Source organism: Diprion similis, chromosome 2 (assembly GCF_021155765.1).
Source record: "Diprion similis isolate iyDipSimi1 chromosome 2, iyDipSimi1.1, whole genome shotgun sequence".
Taxonomy (NCBI): domain Eukaryota; kingdom Metazoa; phylum Arthropoda; class Insecta; order Hymenoptera; family Diprionidae; genus Diprion; species Diprion similis.
Window position 1 is genome coordinate 22102610 of NC_060106.1, and position 14081 is coordinate 22116690.

The 14081-nt window shown below is 44.0% G+C and overlaps 1 protein-coding gene across 2 annotated transcripts in view; it reads right to left on the reverse strand.

The window, feature by feature from the left end:
- Window positions 1-1144: 1144 nt before the first annotated feature.
- LOC124416376 (alpha-catulin) overlaps window positions 1145-14081 on the reverse strand; it is a 37580-nt gene continuing 24643 nt past the window's right edge. The window contains exons 2-12 of one of the 2 annotated variants that reach the window (XM_046897373.1): window positions 12552-12741; window positions 9928-10205; window positions 9600-9845; window positions 9265-9528; window positions 8937-9191; window positions 8672-8831; window positions 8454-8572; window positions 7996-8325; window positions 4531-4737; window positions 2980-3555; window positions 1705-1758 (exon numbers count right to left, since the gene is read on the reverse strand). In XM_046897373.1, the coding sequence (XP_046753329.1) occupies window positions 3106-3555; window positions 4531-4737; window positions 7996-8325; window positions 8454-8572; window positions 8672-8831; window positions 8937-9191; window positions 9265-9528; window positions 9600-9845; window positions 9928-10205; window positions 12552-12741 (2499 nt within the window). In that variant the 3' untranslated portion in view covers window positions 1705-1758; window positions 2980-3105. Of the gene's footprint in view, window positions 1759-2979; window positions 3556-4530; window positions 4738-7995; window positions 8326-8453; window positions 8573-8671; window positions 8832-8936; window positions 9192-9264; window positions 9529-9599; window positions 9846-9927; window positions 10206-12551; window positions 12742-14081 lie in introns of both variants that reach the window. The other variant, XM_046897375.1, reaches the window with a different exon arrangement.

The following is a 14081-nucleotide window of genomic DNA, read 5'->3' on the forward strand; positions in this document are numbered from 1 at the left end:
CCCAAACCTAGATGGAGAAAATCTGTGCACGAAAAATGGATGCAGCGAGTTCCAAGTCTGAGATGCGACGCCGTTCGTTACTGGTTGCAATCCTTTTCGAGGCAAGACTGTAATTTTCAAGCTCTTTACTATCGAGACTCGAAATAACGTGGCTAACTATACCTATTTACATATGTGTACTTATCTCCTGAGAAGTCCATCCGGAAAGTATAACTATAGTATTACAGGTGGTGAATATCTACACATACGAGTACTTAGGAGAGAGCAAAGAGCGACTAGTTTTTCAAACATGTGTTACACGGATATTCGTAGAATAATTTAATTCAGTCTGATGAACAAATAAATTTTCATGCAAATGAGGAGACAGTCTTTTTGAAAAATTTACTTTTGATCTCTCCTAGAAACGATTATCATTCCTTTCACAATCGGGTTCTTCTAATCCCTCAAAACTGGCGAAGGGGATAGAATTTTGTTCCTTGAACGAGGGCACTTGTATTTGAAAGAATTTTTTACGCTAACTTTAATTTTACAGTGAAAGTGCAAGCTGAGCTCACATATCTGATTGTGAGCACAATATTCTGATCTATATTCTTAGGATTGAATCACCGTCGCAATGAACCTCTTTTATCAAAAATTGTTGTGAGAAGTACTTGGTTTCTCTTTCAAGATCCACTTATACTCCAGCCTTTGGTACAAAGATTTCTTTCGGCCATTTGCCCGTCGCGCAGTTGCCTCGCGTTATAAGAGCGGTCTCGGGGCTACGAACTATATCGATTCAAAGGAACGATATGCTTCAAGACTGTGTCCTGGCTTCATCTCACTTTCAAACACTGAAAAAATGAATGTTTTTCCAAAAAAGTACCCGCGTGAACTAATTTCTAAATATATTTCGATATAATACCGACTAACCGCTGCCTTGTAACGCGAGACGGCTGCACGTTGAAGAGAAGAAGAGTTCCTTACATCAGTAATCAGTATCCCACCACGGAATTATAACCTTTAATCCGAGGGTCGAAAAAGACCTGAAAAAACTGTGTCCCTCTCTAAGATCCGACCGCATTACAAAATTCGTTATACTACACGTACAATAAATGAACGAACATAAGAGGTTAAGTCTAAACGTGAGCTGGACTAACGTCTAACGACGAGTTTCCCAGAGCGATCCCCGCGGTGTTTTCGAGAGATGTATCGTTAAGTTAGCGAATGCTTGAAACAATTAGGAGCAGCTCGTCGATCGCGAAGCGAGGAAAGTCTAGCGCCGTGGTCGAGCTGGCGTCGCGACGTCTTTGCCACAAAGTACGTCCCTGACCGCCCGAGTGCCGCCCCCAGGTCACCCCCAAAGGACAGTATCTCTCCCGCCCCTGGCGGCGGAGGCTCCTCGGCTGCTCTCCTCTCTCTCTCCCTCTTTGTCTCTGTTTCTTTATTTCGCTCTCTCGGCGACGCTCGGCGGTACTTCCGGCGACGAGCGCTGTTCCGGAAGTAAGGAAGGAAGGGGCCTCCCCGGCGACGCTGCTCCCGGGGCGGGCGATGTTCCTTCTAGAAAAGCAGGAAAGAGACCCGGGTGCGGCGGGCGTCCCCCTTGGCCCGTCGGGCCATCCCGAACTGTCAGACGGACGGGTCGCTGCCGGGGGCGGAGCCCGCCTTGCTGCCGTCGCCTCCGGCGCCGCCACCCTCGCCGTCGGCACCCGCGCCATCTCCGCCCCTGTACGGCGAGCCGCCGCTCCCACGCGCCGACAGACCTCGGAAATCCAGGTTGTACTGGAAACAGAGCGAGCTTTCGTTATCCGGTATTTACCACCCTTGCAGCGTTCTACCTTTCAATTGTCCTCGAAAGTCGAGGACGGATATCTTGGAAACTGCTTTCACCCCCCAAGTACTGCACTTGATGAACTCTTGGATTCTGACCGATTCAGAAACACGCGTATTTGACTCGACCACGAAATTTGATGAGAATCGGCTAAGGTGCCGGTAAAATCGTGCGCCAACATATCGAACGGGTTGGATATTACAGAGCGCCACTGCACGCGTTATCGACGTATCAAAGAGTTCTCATCTGATTCACGTTTCATCTGAATACCCGTGCACTTGAATCCGCCGGCAAAATTCGATGAGAATCTGCTGATATGTCGGTAAAATGGTGCGCCAACATATGGAGCAGGTTGGATATTACAGAGTGTGACTGCGCGCGTTACCGACGTATCAAGCGGTTCTCATTTGAATTCATGTTTGAGCGGAATATGCGTGCCCCTGAATCGGTTAGAACCCCACCACCTCACGTATACCCATGCACTTTGCGTATATTTCTATATTCGGATGAAACCTTACACTTTACATCTCGGACACTGAATCCGTCCTCGTTTTTCGTTCCACTTATCAACTACATAGGTATATAAGGTGAGCAACACAACTTGAATCTGAAAATCCTGAAAAAAATTGTCACTAAGAGATTAGAAAAAATTTCAGCGGTACTGCAGATTACCTATGATATACTTATATTAGAATTATCAACGAGGCTACGCATTAGTCAAAAATTTATACAGTATACTTGTAATTCGTTAGATTCGAAAAATAAGATTTCAAATTTATGGTTATATTCTACGCAGATGCATGCATGCGCAGCTGCTTGAAGAAAAAAAATAAAATGTTCGTGTATCATATAAAAGTTACTCGTTATAAAAATGACTGTCAGGATGAAGAACCTTACGTTATATGATACGACGAGGAGCAGTAATAAACGAGTTAAAAACATATGTTAGGCAAAAGACAAACATGGGTAGGGTATAAATGGTAACGTTAAAGAACGGCCGTGAAGCTCGGTGGATAAAAACTCACAGAAAAGTATGAAAAATAATTAACCGAGTGAGTGGGGGGAAAAAAAGAAAGAAAAAACAGCACATTGGAAGAGGAGAAAGTGAAAAATAGAAAGGGAGATATTATGCGGATTAAAAAGAAACAAACTGAAAGGAAATAAAATCAAACCTGTGCAAAATAATTTGCGATAGAGCTGATCGTGTTCCCGACGTGAGTGGTGGAGAAAGGTGTGATTTTCGCGTGTGAGAAATGTGTTTTCAGTCGAAAGCGGCCGAACAGCGTCGCAATTAAGTGTTATCTCGGTTGCAGCTGCATGTGGTGCAGCTGCTGCTGCAGGTTTTGCAGATTTTGCAGGTTTTGCAAGTCGTAAGATGCTCGAAGCCCTTGGGGATTCGGAGGGAGGGTGCCGGGGGCGGTAAGGGGGATGGGGATGGAGACGGGCCGTCTTCCGTGGGTGGAATCCAACCCCTGGGGACGTTTCGCGAGGAGGGACTGTAGCAGAGTCCCATGGACCGTGCAAAGGGGAAGAAGCGGCTGCTGCGGGGGCAAGGAGGGCTTCAGGATGTTGCGGAGCTGGTAGGAGGTCAGGGGGTGAGGCTGGACGTACGGACTCCGAGAGGGCAGCAGCTTCGGGCTGACCGGATATAGGCACTCCTCCTCGACTGGCCCGGGACCTACGACCCCAGCCGAAACCGGAAGTGGCGCCGGGCCGGCGTCTACCAACTCCGGCATGCTGACCTTGTGCTAGTGGGTGGATTAGACCATCAAAGTTTTTTCAGTTTCACACCCTGCCGAGTTATTACACAAGTGTGCTTGTCACTTGGTTTGTATTTGAGGCAAGCCAAACCCTCGTCAGACCTGTTTGCCTGGTTTCGGAAATTTTGCTCTGCTAATTTTTGTCGAAAGTAAATGAAGTCAAATTTAAATTAAATCATCGTGTGCTCATTGGAAATGCGTAAGAAAATGAATCGCCAAAGTTATTAGCAAGAGTGAAATGCTTCCAAAATGGTTAAGGAATTTGGTACATTAGTTCAATTTCACTCTGCGATTACTGATTGTATTCAAAAAAATTATATTTGCGAAAATTCGAGGGGGGGCACGTTTTTGCTTCTCACGTTGTAGCGCTGTCGAAAATTGAAAGTTGAAATTTATAAACTAATAGTAATATCGAATTTATAAAAAATTGTTTTCTGAACAGAATAAATTTTTGTGGGGCACAGAATGAACCGAACGATTCTTGCAAATAGCTTAATTACTATTAATTTCTCAATTTGATAAACACTCAACGCACAACGACTTATACTTTGTAATAAAAATAACGAGAGGTTTAATTTTCACTTTGCCCAATCATGCTGTGGAAATTTCTAACAACTCTTTGAAAGTCTCTATACAAAGTATTTTTACACTACTAAAGTTGACCAAATGGATTCCATGTTATTTCACGCTCGATTTCACGTCATCTTGTGCGATGAGATAATCTCAAATACTTCATCGATACGATTCGAAATCTAACACAGTAATCCCGACGTGTATGTACGTCGAGTAACGCGAAAAAAAAGAAAGCCAGTCCCAATTCAACTGTAAAATGCGAAAATCCTGTCTCAAAATAAAAATATGAACAAATCTGCAAACGTGACAGAAAAAATTTGGTGCAGTGCCAAGACTAGAATCAGATAACATCGATGAAAGAACTGAATATTCGTATTTGTGACTGCTGACCTTTGTGGCGCAGACGAAGCAGGTTGTGACCACTTTCGATATAACGTTCATCAGGTTTTTAGTCTCTTGTATAACGTTGTCGACCTTCGTGAACGTCGCGGCTTTTCCAACGGTGGGATTCTTCACCGTGAATTGAAGCTGCTGGACGTAGGTCGGCACTCGGTCCAAGTTCTCCAGAAGCTCCTTCTTGTGGGGTCCGCCCGGCACCTGCGCCCACGTAAAATTGTATCCAGGCTTTCCTCCCAGTCTTTCTTCGCGGCAAAGCAAACGCCTTTCTCTCCTCTTCGCGTTTTCCCTTTACGTCCGTGTGATAAGTTATTTATTCATTTGTCTTTTGTCATTGTTGTCTCGGTAGCAATTTTCAAATTTCACGTTAAGGATAATTTCATAAGACGACATTGAGCTCGACGATTTAGGAAAAAATTCGGAAAAATTAACGTCCTCTCCTTTTTGAAAGTGAAAACGGTTCGAAAGAAAACATTTCATTTCGATTACTGCAAGGGGGGTCGTTCCCGTTTGTTCGTTAATCACCAGTATCGTTAGTTCGTGTCTGAATTGTCGATGAGGGAAAATGCTGAAGTCGACGCAGTGGTATTGACAGGAAACACGTTTGCTTTGCATTCATTCTAACAATAAATTACACGTTATATAATATACTATTGTAGACAGCGGTCACGAATTTTATATATATAAAGTAATATATATACATATAAATATAAAAAAAAAGAAAAAAAAGCATAAAACGAACTATGCCTAGATCTATGTGTTATTTATTTCCATTATTTTATCCATATTTAATTCGAGTATTGATCAATGGCTGTGACGTGTAATAAACAAAGTCATTCGTAAAATACACTCTCATCTAATGTGGCATGTGAGTAAACTGGTGATAATATACGATCTATTATATTATGTGACTCTACGAGATAGAAATGAAGAGAGAGAGAGAGAGAAAGAGAGCACAATGCACAAATTGGTGTATGGGTATATAAATGTTACAGTGATGTTTATCGAATATGTATAATGTGTGTAGAATAGAGAGATGAACTGATAGAACGTGTTATATAGAAACAGAATATTACTTAATAGAATAATGAGACTGCGAACGATAGTGAAAAAGTACAGACCTTCTCGTCTATGCTAGCTTCTCAAAAATTATACATCATAACTCTGTCAAAACTCAATTGACCTGTATTCGTTTTGCATGAGATCGGAGACGGTAAAAATGTTTTCTTATCACGTTTTATATTGCAAAGGAAGAAAGAAAAGTAAATGTAAAGAAATGGAAACGAGTTAGAAAGATGAAGTGAACTGAGAATTGAATGAAATTGGAAAGGTGCGAGAATTTGAGTAGCCAGCAGAGACTTTGAGACATAATTATTCATGCCCCAGTGGAGAGATTGGAGGAAAAGGGTACCACAATGCACATAGACGTCGTCCGCAGACAGACGCGAAGCATTCCCGTAGCATCTAAAACACACCTTTTACTAAACGTATACACAAAAATTCTTTATAGGTTTACATACACAAAGATAAAGATAACAATGCCAGATATTGATATGATATGTAATCAGGTTCAAGAACGAAATCATAAATCCAACCCAATATTATCGGTATATTCTGGACTTCTTTTTCTTTTCTTTTCTTTTCTCTTCTTCGAATAATTAGTAATAGTAAGCCGACCCCGATTTTGCAACCCTTGTTGAAGGTATACGAATAAGCAGGCGGTATTAATACATATGATTATTAACTGTTAAAATCGACAGCCACACACTCTCGGAGCTTTGAAAAGGATGAAAATTTATTTTCATAATCTTCAGCGTTAAAAGGTGGTCGAAATACCTTGAATTCATTCGAGAAACTGAATCATAAGTGGCTCCAAGAATGTGCTCGATATTGGTTTAAATTATTTTTTAATTTTCCAATGAAATATGTGAGCGACGTTTAATTTATACTTGGGGATTAATTGGTTGGTACGTCGCAGGAAACACGTTATATCGTTACGAGGGTAGGTAGCTGCTATAATTTTAAACGCCATTATTTCATCTCGGGGTTTAGGAGAAAGCGATCAAGTGGCGTTAACTGTACAATGATAAATACGCCTTAGCACTCAAGGATATTACGGGAAATCGTTTCTACACTGAATGTGCTCGAACGAAGGTAAGATTCTTGAGTTACAAAAGTTCATTTCTTAAGAATTTCTACCGGAAATATATATAGAAAAGCGTATTAAAATTTTTACACTCTTTATGACACAGTAAAATCGCGTGATTAGGGATGCCGCGTACAAAAGTGACATCGATGCTTCCTGAGATGTTTACTTTTAGTTTAATTTTGTTTAAAGGTGATGATTATCTACGTCATTCAAATGGTTGTCTATGGGTTTATCGAAGAGGAAATGATTCTGCACAGCAATGTAAGTATCAATATTCAACAGTAAAGAACATGTAACGATGCGAAATATTACTGGGATACAACGGCACGCGTTCTGAACGACAAATTAGAGTCTGCAGTCGGCTATTATTAGTGCGACGATGATCATCAACAATACATGTCTACGATGTAGATGACAATTTCTAGCCCAAAAGGGGATCTATGTTTAAAAGATTGAATAAACAGTTACCTGGGTAGTTAGAGGCATTCAAGAGCAGGGTAAAAGGGTTTTATAACGATGATACAAAATTCATTTCAAGATAAGAAAATGTAGCGTCTCGCATACGTGTTTATAATTCAGCGAGAAAAATAGAATGATTGAATGATAGATGACAAAAGAGAAAAGGAGTGAGAGAGAGAGAGAGAAAGAGAGAGCGAGAGGGGTGACTAGATATATAATTTGTGCCTAGCTATGGAAGGGTTCAAAGGGGCAGCAAACGTTTCAAATCGAACAATATCTAAGGCTAAAAAACTGGGATTAAAGTTATTTCCAGTCTTGTAATTGATCGGCCTGCGCAATTTTTACCCTCGAACGCTTAAATTAATGACCGCTTATCCAGCACGCGGCAATTTCCAACGATAGGTAGTAAGCGAAATCTGTATAATTGGAAACAACTCTAATCTTATTTACATAATGATAGTATAATAGTACAAGGAGTAACCATAACCAAAAACTGTTAGGTAGAAAAAGTCTCGGCATGAACCGTATTCGTTAACATTATTATACAGTAATTTCGAAATATCATACACAAGAAAATATGACGTAATGTACAGCGATGGAAAAAAAATCGTCGATAGCATTGCCGTACGATCACTTCTTGGATGTTGAAGTTTGAAGTCAAGGAAAAGAAAGAAAAAAAAAAAACAAACAACAATGACAAAAGAAGAAGAAAAAAAAGAAGAAATATAACCAAACGATATAGTAGCAGGTATTGCATATGGCAATAATTGCATGATCATCTAAAATTATACATAATATGTATGAATGGTGTTAAGTACAGGTTATAGTAGCCTGAAAACGATTCGACATACCTGATAGCTGAATTGTCTCACAACTTTGTACAATCTGTTTGCTTCCTCGGCGAAATACTCAGCTTGCGTGAAGAGGTCCTGGGTCGTCTTCAGGGCGCCTTCTCCTCTGGTGAATTGGTACATCGAGAAAGCCATCGACGACATGTTCTTGGCTCTCTTTACGATGTCATTGTTCTCCTCGAGAGCCGACCCGCTTTCCTGCCACTTCTCAGTTTCCGCATCCATCTCCGACGTTATCAGTTTCATCTCCAGACCAGCCTTCGCTATCTTGGCTTGCTCCTCGCTGTCCAGTCGCACGGGCTTCAACGGTTTACTCGTCGTTCCGTGTTTCTGTAACCAAAGTTTGACTCAGAATTTTCTGCAGGTAGTTCCTTGTCAAGTGTTATAGAATGATGTTTCGAGTTTTGACTGATAAGTGCACGACTCGGGGTCAATCCTCTTGTCTTTTCCCCACTTACCCCTGGTCGCGGAAGCGACATATAAACCTGCTTCTCGGGTCGATTTTGACTCAGCTCGAGGACGTCTTTTGCGACCGCGGTTACGTCGGACATAAGCCACTGCCACATATCGGCGAACACTGAAATTTTTGCGACAGAACGATGGTTAGATCACGTCGTAGATTAAGTACGGGGCCCAAAAATCCCGTGGTTCGTTCTCCGATCAGTTTTTCACCAACCTTCGAGGTTTTCTTTGGCGATTTTACTCGTCGGATGCCTCGCCAATGTATGAGCAGCCGTTACCACCTGCGGTCCGTATATTCTCAAGTTGATTTCCGTGAACTTGGCCGAGACCTGAAGCGACTCGGAGAGTGCCACGTGTCTCAAAAGCTTGCAAACCTGTAAGCACACAACTGCAATGAGTACGTGAGCCAAGCATAAGATGACGAAACAACCGTCGATTTCTATTCGAAAGATGGTAAAAGTCAAATGCTGCAGGCTTACCTCGAGAATGTGTTCAATGTACTCGTGAAACCGATCGCTGCTCTCTTGAAGCCTGTCTATGTCGTTCGCCAGGGCGAGATTACGAATGGTAGAGACAAGCTCCTGACCAGCCTTGGTGACCTGCCCAAGGTCGCCAGCCTGTTCCATGGTGGTGGTACCGAGTTGTTGCCGGAGGTCTCTGGTGGCCCGCAGGACCCCGAGAACGGCTTGTTCCATTTCCGAGCTCGGTGAGCCTCCACCGCCTTCAAAGTTCTCCTAGGACGAAATTACGTACTTACGGCAACGTCCTTTTTCCGCACGAGTAGCGGACGCTACAAGTTCGACTCACCATGCTGTTCCCGATCCTCAATAGTTGGTTCAACTCGAGCTTCGCCCTGTCGCATAGAAGGAGAATGTTCTCTCTGTGCTCGTGACTGGTGTAAGCACTGTCCGTGAAGTCCTGGGTCCTCTCGACCACGGTGTCCAGCGCCCTCGTCAAGGTTTCTCGACAACCTGGACCTAGCAAGGTCATTCTCGTCGTTTCCACCAGGCGCTCGAAGTGTTTCAGTGCTGAGCAGACGGTGCTACTGTCCCAGTCCTCTTGCTGGGGATTCTGAAAGCAAACCGTGTCGTGAACCTACCAAAAATCAATGTAGCCTGTCGCAAGGCAGGGCATCTTTTTACCTGGGAGTTGGTATAGGATTGCTGGGACTCGCTGCAGTCCAGAACCCCGTCTTTGACCACGTAGTGTATCAGGTCCATAGCTCTCCTCATTTGGCAGAACACTGTGTCCCTATTTTCCTTGGCCGACGGGCATTCCGGGTGCCTGAGGCAGGTTTTACTGGAGGTAAGAAGCATCATGGTGCTCCTCTCAAGGACTTGACGAGCAGCGGCCATTTGGGCTCTCCGCCTTTCGTCCTTGAGATCATTCTGGAAGCGAAAGGGTATTTTTCGTGAATGATGTTCGCGGTGTTCTAACAACGCCTCTGAAAGATATAAAAAAAACTCCCACCTGTCGATCACCCGTCAGGTGGGCCAGCTCCACCATCTCGGCACCAAACTGACTGAACGCTTTCACGAACTCTGTAAAGTTCGAGACGCTCTCGAGGCGGCCGAGACTTCGTGCGACTTTATCCTTGGCTAGGAGAAGCTGCTTGACTACAACTATATCGGCCAGGAGCAGCACTCGGGTTACCGATCCCAAAAGGCATCGTGCCGCTCTCACGACTGACCCTCTGTCCGCCAAGCTGTCCTCCATCGCGCATTCGCACAATTTTTCAATGGCCGATCCTGGGACGTGACGAAATATTTCATTGCATATGAAATAATTTTCCGTCGAACGGTGGCGAACGCGGATTAGGGAAAAGCGCGATGTTGGGACTGAGGTTCCAAGGAAGAGGACCGAATACGAGGATACTGGACTAGGTAGCAAACGATCAGGTGACCCACGCTGAGAGGGTTAACGGCAGCGCGACACACGAAGCCATTCTATTAAGGAGTAATTTCCTGAGTTAGAGTGTCACCTATATTTAGCTCCAAGGCACAATATTGCCTTTGGCTATCAGCGGCGAGTACCAACACCAGAACTCGACGGCGGGAGGGTGACTCATTGTTTCGTGTCATCCTGCCCAATATCACCTCTCGCTAATGAAAGCTAAGCCTCTTTTCCTTGAGTCAAATTATATGGGAACAGCCTGCGGCGAACGGCTATAATCCCGCAGTGGATGTGAAGTGCGTGCGTCTTATCGTTGACTCGTCCCTGGCGAGTAAGAGTAAGATTTCTCATTCGGTTAATGATATCAAATGGAATCGTCGAGGAAACAAAGTCTGCGGTCGAACGATAACATTCCATGCTCAACAAACAGCCCTGAATCACGAGGGTGTAGTAAGTTTTCAATGTATGCGTGAGTATACGTGGTCGAACTGAATTGGATCGTTAGATCGACTTTGCAAGGTATTTCCCACCCTCCCTGGCACCTTGATAATGAAACCTTAGAACGTTTCATGCAAATAACTGCGACCGTTGACCATGGCGTATATTCTCTATTCCATCTGTCTCACCAAGCACGTTCACTCATCGTGTCTGCCGTGAATTTGGTAATGATTCGTCAATTCTTATACAACTACGGAGATTCGTTCGTTATTAGTTCTGACTCTTTTACAAATACAGAACGTAGACGTTCGCTCTTGAATTCAATGCTGACTCGTCAAGAGGCGTCATTATTCACTTCAACATAAAATGACTCAGGACCGGTTTTGCGCTTGCAAATAGACCTCATTGACGTTAAAAAGAATCCAGCGTACTAATTGTCGCGGCACATTAAAGCCATCAAGAAAGAAGTGCAAGTGCTCTTCACTCCCAATGAATGTAACAAAGGCCAGGTACCTACAGTGTGACAAGTTCTGGTTGTCAATGCCATTTACTTGGACATTAACTTACTTAAGTATGTACCATAAACACTTCAACGAAGACGGAGAGATGAGCCTTACCAATTAGCGATCTGGCATTTTGGTATGCATAGTTAAGACGGTTTCCAAGGATTTTGCATAACGATAGCTAGTTGCCACCGTAAATATTCACAAAAAACTGACTGCACTAGAAGAGACGATGATTTCTGTCGACACATCACCAATGATGTCCTATTCAAAAGTTAACTTTATCCTGTCCTTAAAAGTTTTTCAGTCTCGAAGATAGCGAGAAACACTTGCGTACCTACCATGTGTATGTTACATCACAGATGCGTTTTATGTGCCCGCAAAACTCGGCTGCATTTAGAATCTGAGGTCGAGACGAAGAGGCTACCGAGGGCATTGATCGATGCAGTTTTTTGTCGGCTAGAACCGTGCGACTACCAGCCCACTTCAGCAACCCCACCGACACATCGACCCACTGATTATAGACGCTGTACCTAAAGCTGCGAGTTGTTCAGTTTTCCCTGTCAAAAATGCTACGCGATCTTAAGTGAGACACTCTGAGTCAAGGTCAAACTAATGAATTACGCTTCTAAGTGCATGAAGTGGAAACAAAAAGATAAACAGGGTTTTATATATTACAGTAGCCCAGTTTCTTCTGGGTACTTCGGAAAAAGATCTGAAATGGAGAAATATTTTAACCACCAAGCTGCGTTTCAGTATAATTAATTGACCTTGGAGAGTTTTCAAGGGAAGGCCCAGTGTCAAATATCAATGTACCATCTTTGTCCTGTTTAGTTCAATTGAGCAGACTCAAATGGATCAACATTATTTGGTATATCGTCACCCAGTTTGTTAGACGAGTTGACAAGGGTCAAGGTTTCTGTATCGTGTCCTTCAGACTTTTAGAGTGTCCTTTCAACGTTCTCCAAATTCTTGAAACAACCGAAAGATTCACTCAAGCGAAAACGGCGTAAATTGAACTAGGAAAAAGGTGCACGAAACGGTTGGGCCCTGAATGTCGTTGCAGGAAGAAGAGACGAAATTCGCAGTGCTTCGAACCCGTCCACGTGAGGTGGAATCGAAAGAGAGCATGAAGAGGAGGACGAGGACACTTTGGAGAGCGTTGTGTAACTGGATTAGTCGGAGGAGAATTGGCTGATTAAGGTTGGTAATAAAATTGAGTTACACAGGCTTCGGAGAGAAGCGGGCAAGTATAATTACCAGCAGCTCTAGCTTCCTTGCAGGCCTCGTACATGTCCTGTTTGATCTCGGGGTTATCGTCGGCGATGGTTTCCCCGACGGTGACGAACCTTTCGACGGCCAAATTTACCGCCTGGCCGACCCTGGCGACGGCTCTGAGACTCCGGTCCGAACATAGCGGTCTTTCCCGGTGGGAGACTAGGGTGGATATCTGAAAGCATAACGGAAATAACCGTGAGGAAAAGCGATCCTTCGAGATGTCACATCATTGGCTCTGACTTTCAGCTCCAAGCTCGCCGATAGTCGAATACAGTGTCGGTACAGTTTGTTATGCATATTGTGACATTCTCATGGGAATTGTAAGCAACGGCGGGAAGTTGAGGGTTGGAATAGCAAGGGTCGCTAGAATTGTATAATACTGATGCACAACGAAGCACAAATCACATCGTCTTCCCCACGCAATTGAACAATACGCATTTTAAGCTCGTGACGCTTTGACGTCGCGACGTGCAGGCTGGAAGTTGTTGGACCAGGCGACGAGATAGGAGGACAGGCAGCGAAGACGAGCGGCGGAAAAGCGGCGACGAGGCATTGTTTCGTCGTATGAATACCAACACAAAGGAGTGAAAGTCAATTCTGGCCGTACCACGTTTGTCCGTGAAAGCTCGGCGCGTTTCCCGCTGCCGAGCAGCGGCAGGCGGTGCTTTCGACGCTTTAGTTGAAGTACGACGAATGTTTGTTCGAGAGACAACCAGACCGGTCCAGAGTCCTACAATTTAATGACGGGTCGTAGCTGCGCAGAGGCTTCAGGCATCTCAGTTTCGCCTTTTCTCTTCCTTCTCTTCAGGAAATAATTAGGAGACTTTGGACACACACGAAGAGAACGTGTTTTCATGAGGCGCGTTGATGAGGTTTTGACTTCGATGCATATTGTGTGTGTGTTTGTCTTTTCGAAGAAGTCCCAAGGTATTGTGCCGTCCGACCTATTCTAACGATACATCTATAATACCCGAGCCACTTCTGAAAGGACAAAAGAAAATTGAGTGCTTCAATTTTAAGGAATTGTCAACTCTCGACGGTTGACTTGAGAGAGTTTTAAGCCCGGAGTTGGACAGGCTGAGACCATTTGGCCCTCGGCCAAATGTCAAAACTACTTAGACGTCACCCCGCTCTGCTTTCCAAGTGAAAATAATGTAAAATGACGCAGTAAATAAATCGTTAAGGCTCTGTAGCCACGCAACGAAAAGAGATAAGACTTTGGAAGAATGCAGACTTACTTATAGGTTGACGAAAAAACAAAATTGACGAAAGAAGCGTACAATTTGAGAGCCACAAATATCGGAGAAATAAAACTCGGACGGCTAATGCAGTGGCGAAAAGCTCGTCTTGCTGGCATTGCGGCGAGGAGAGGATGAGGTTGGAGGGGGTGGCTTGTTCTGAGCTTTCGCAACAGGGGTATGAAGCTGCAAGTGTCGCGGTGCAAAGGTCGAGTGACGAGAAGTAGGGTTAAACTTGGCGGCAACCCCGGCAGAATATAGCCTGCTGCAATTT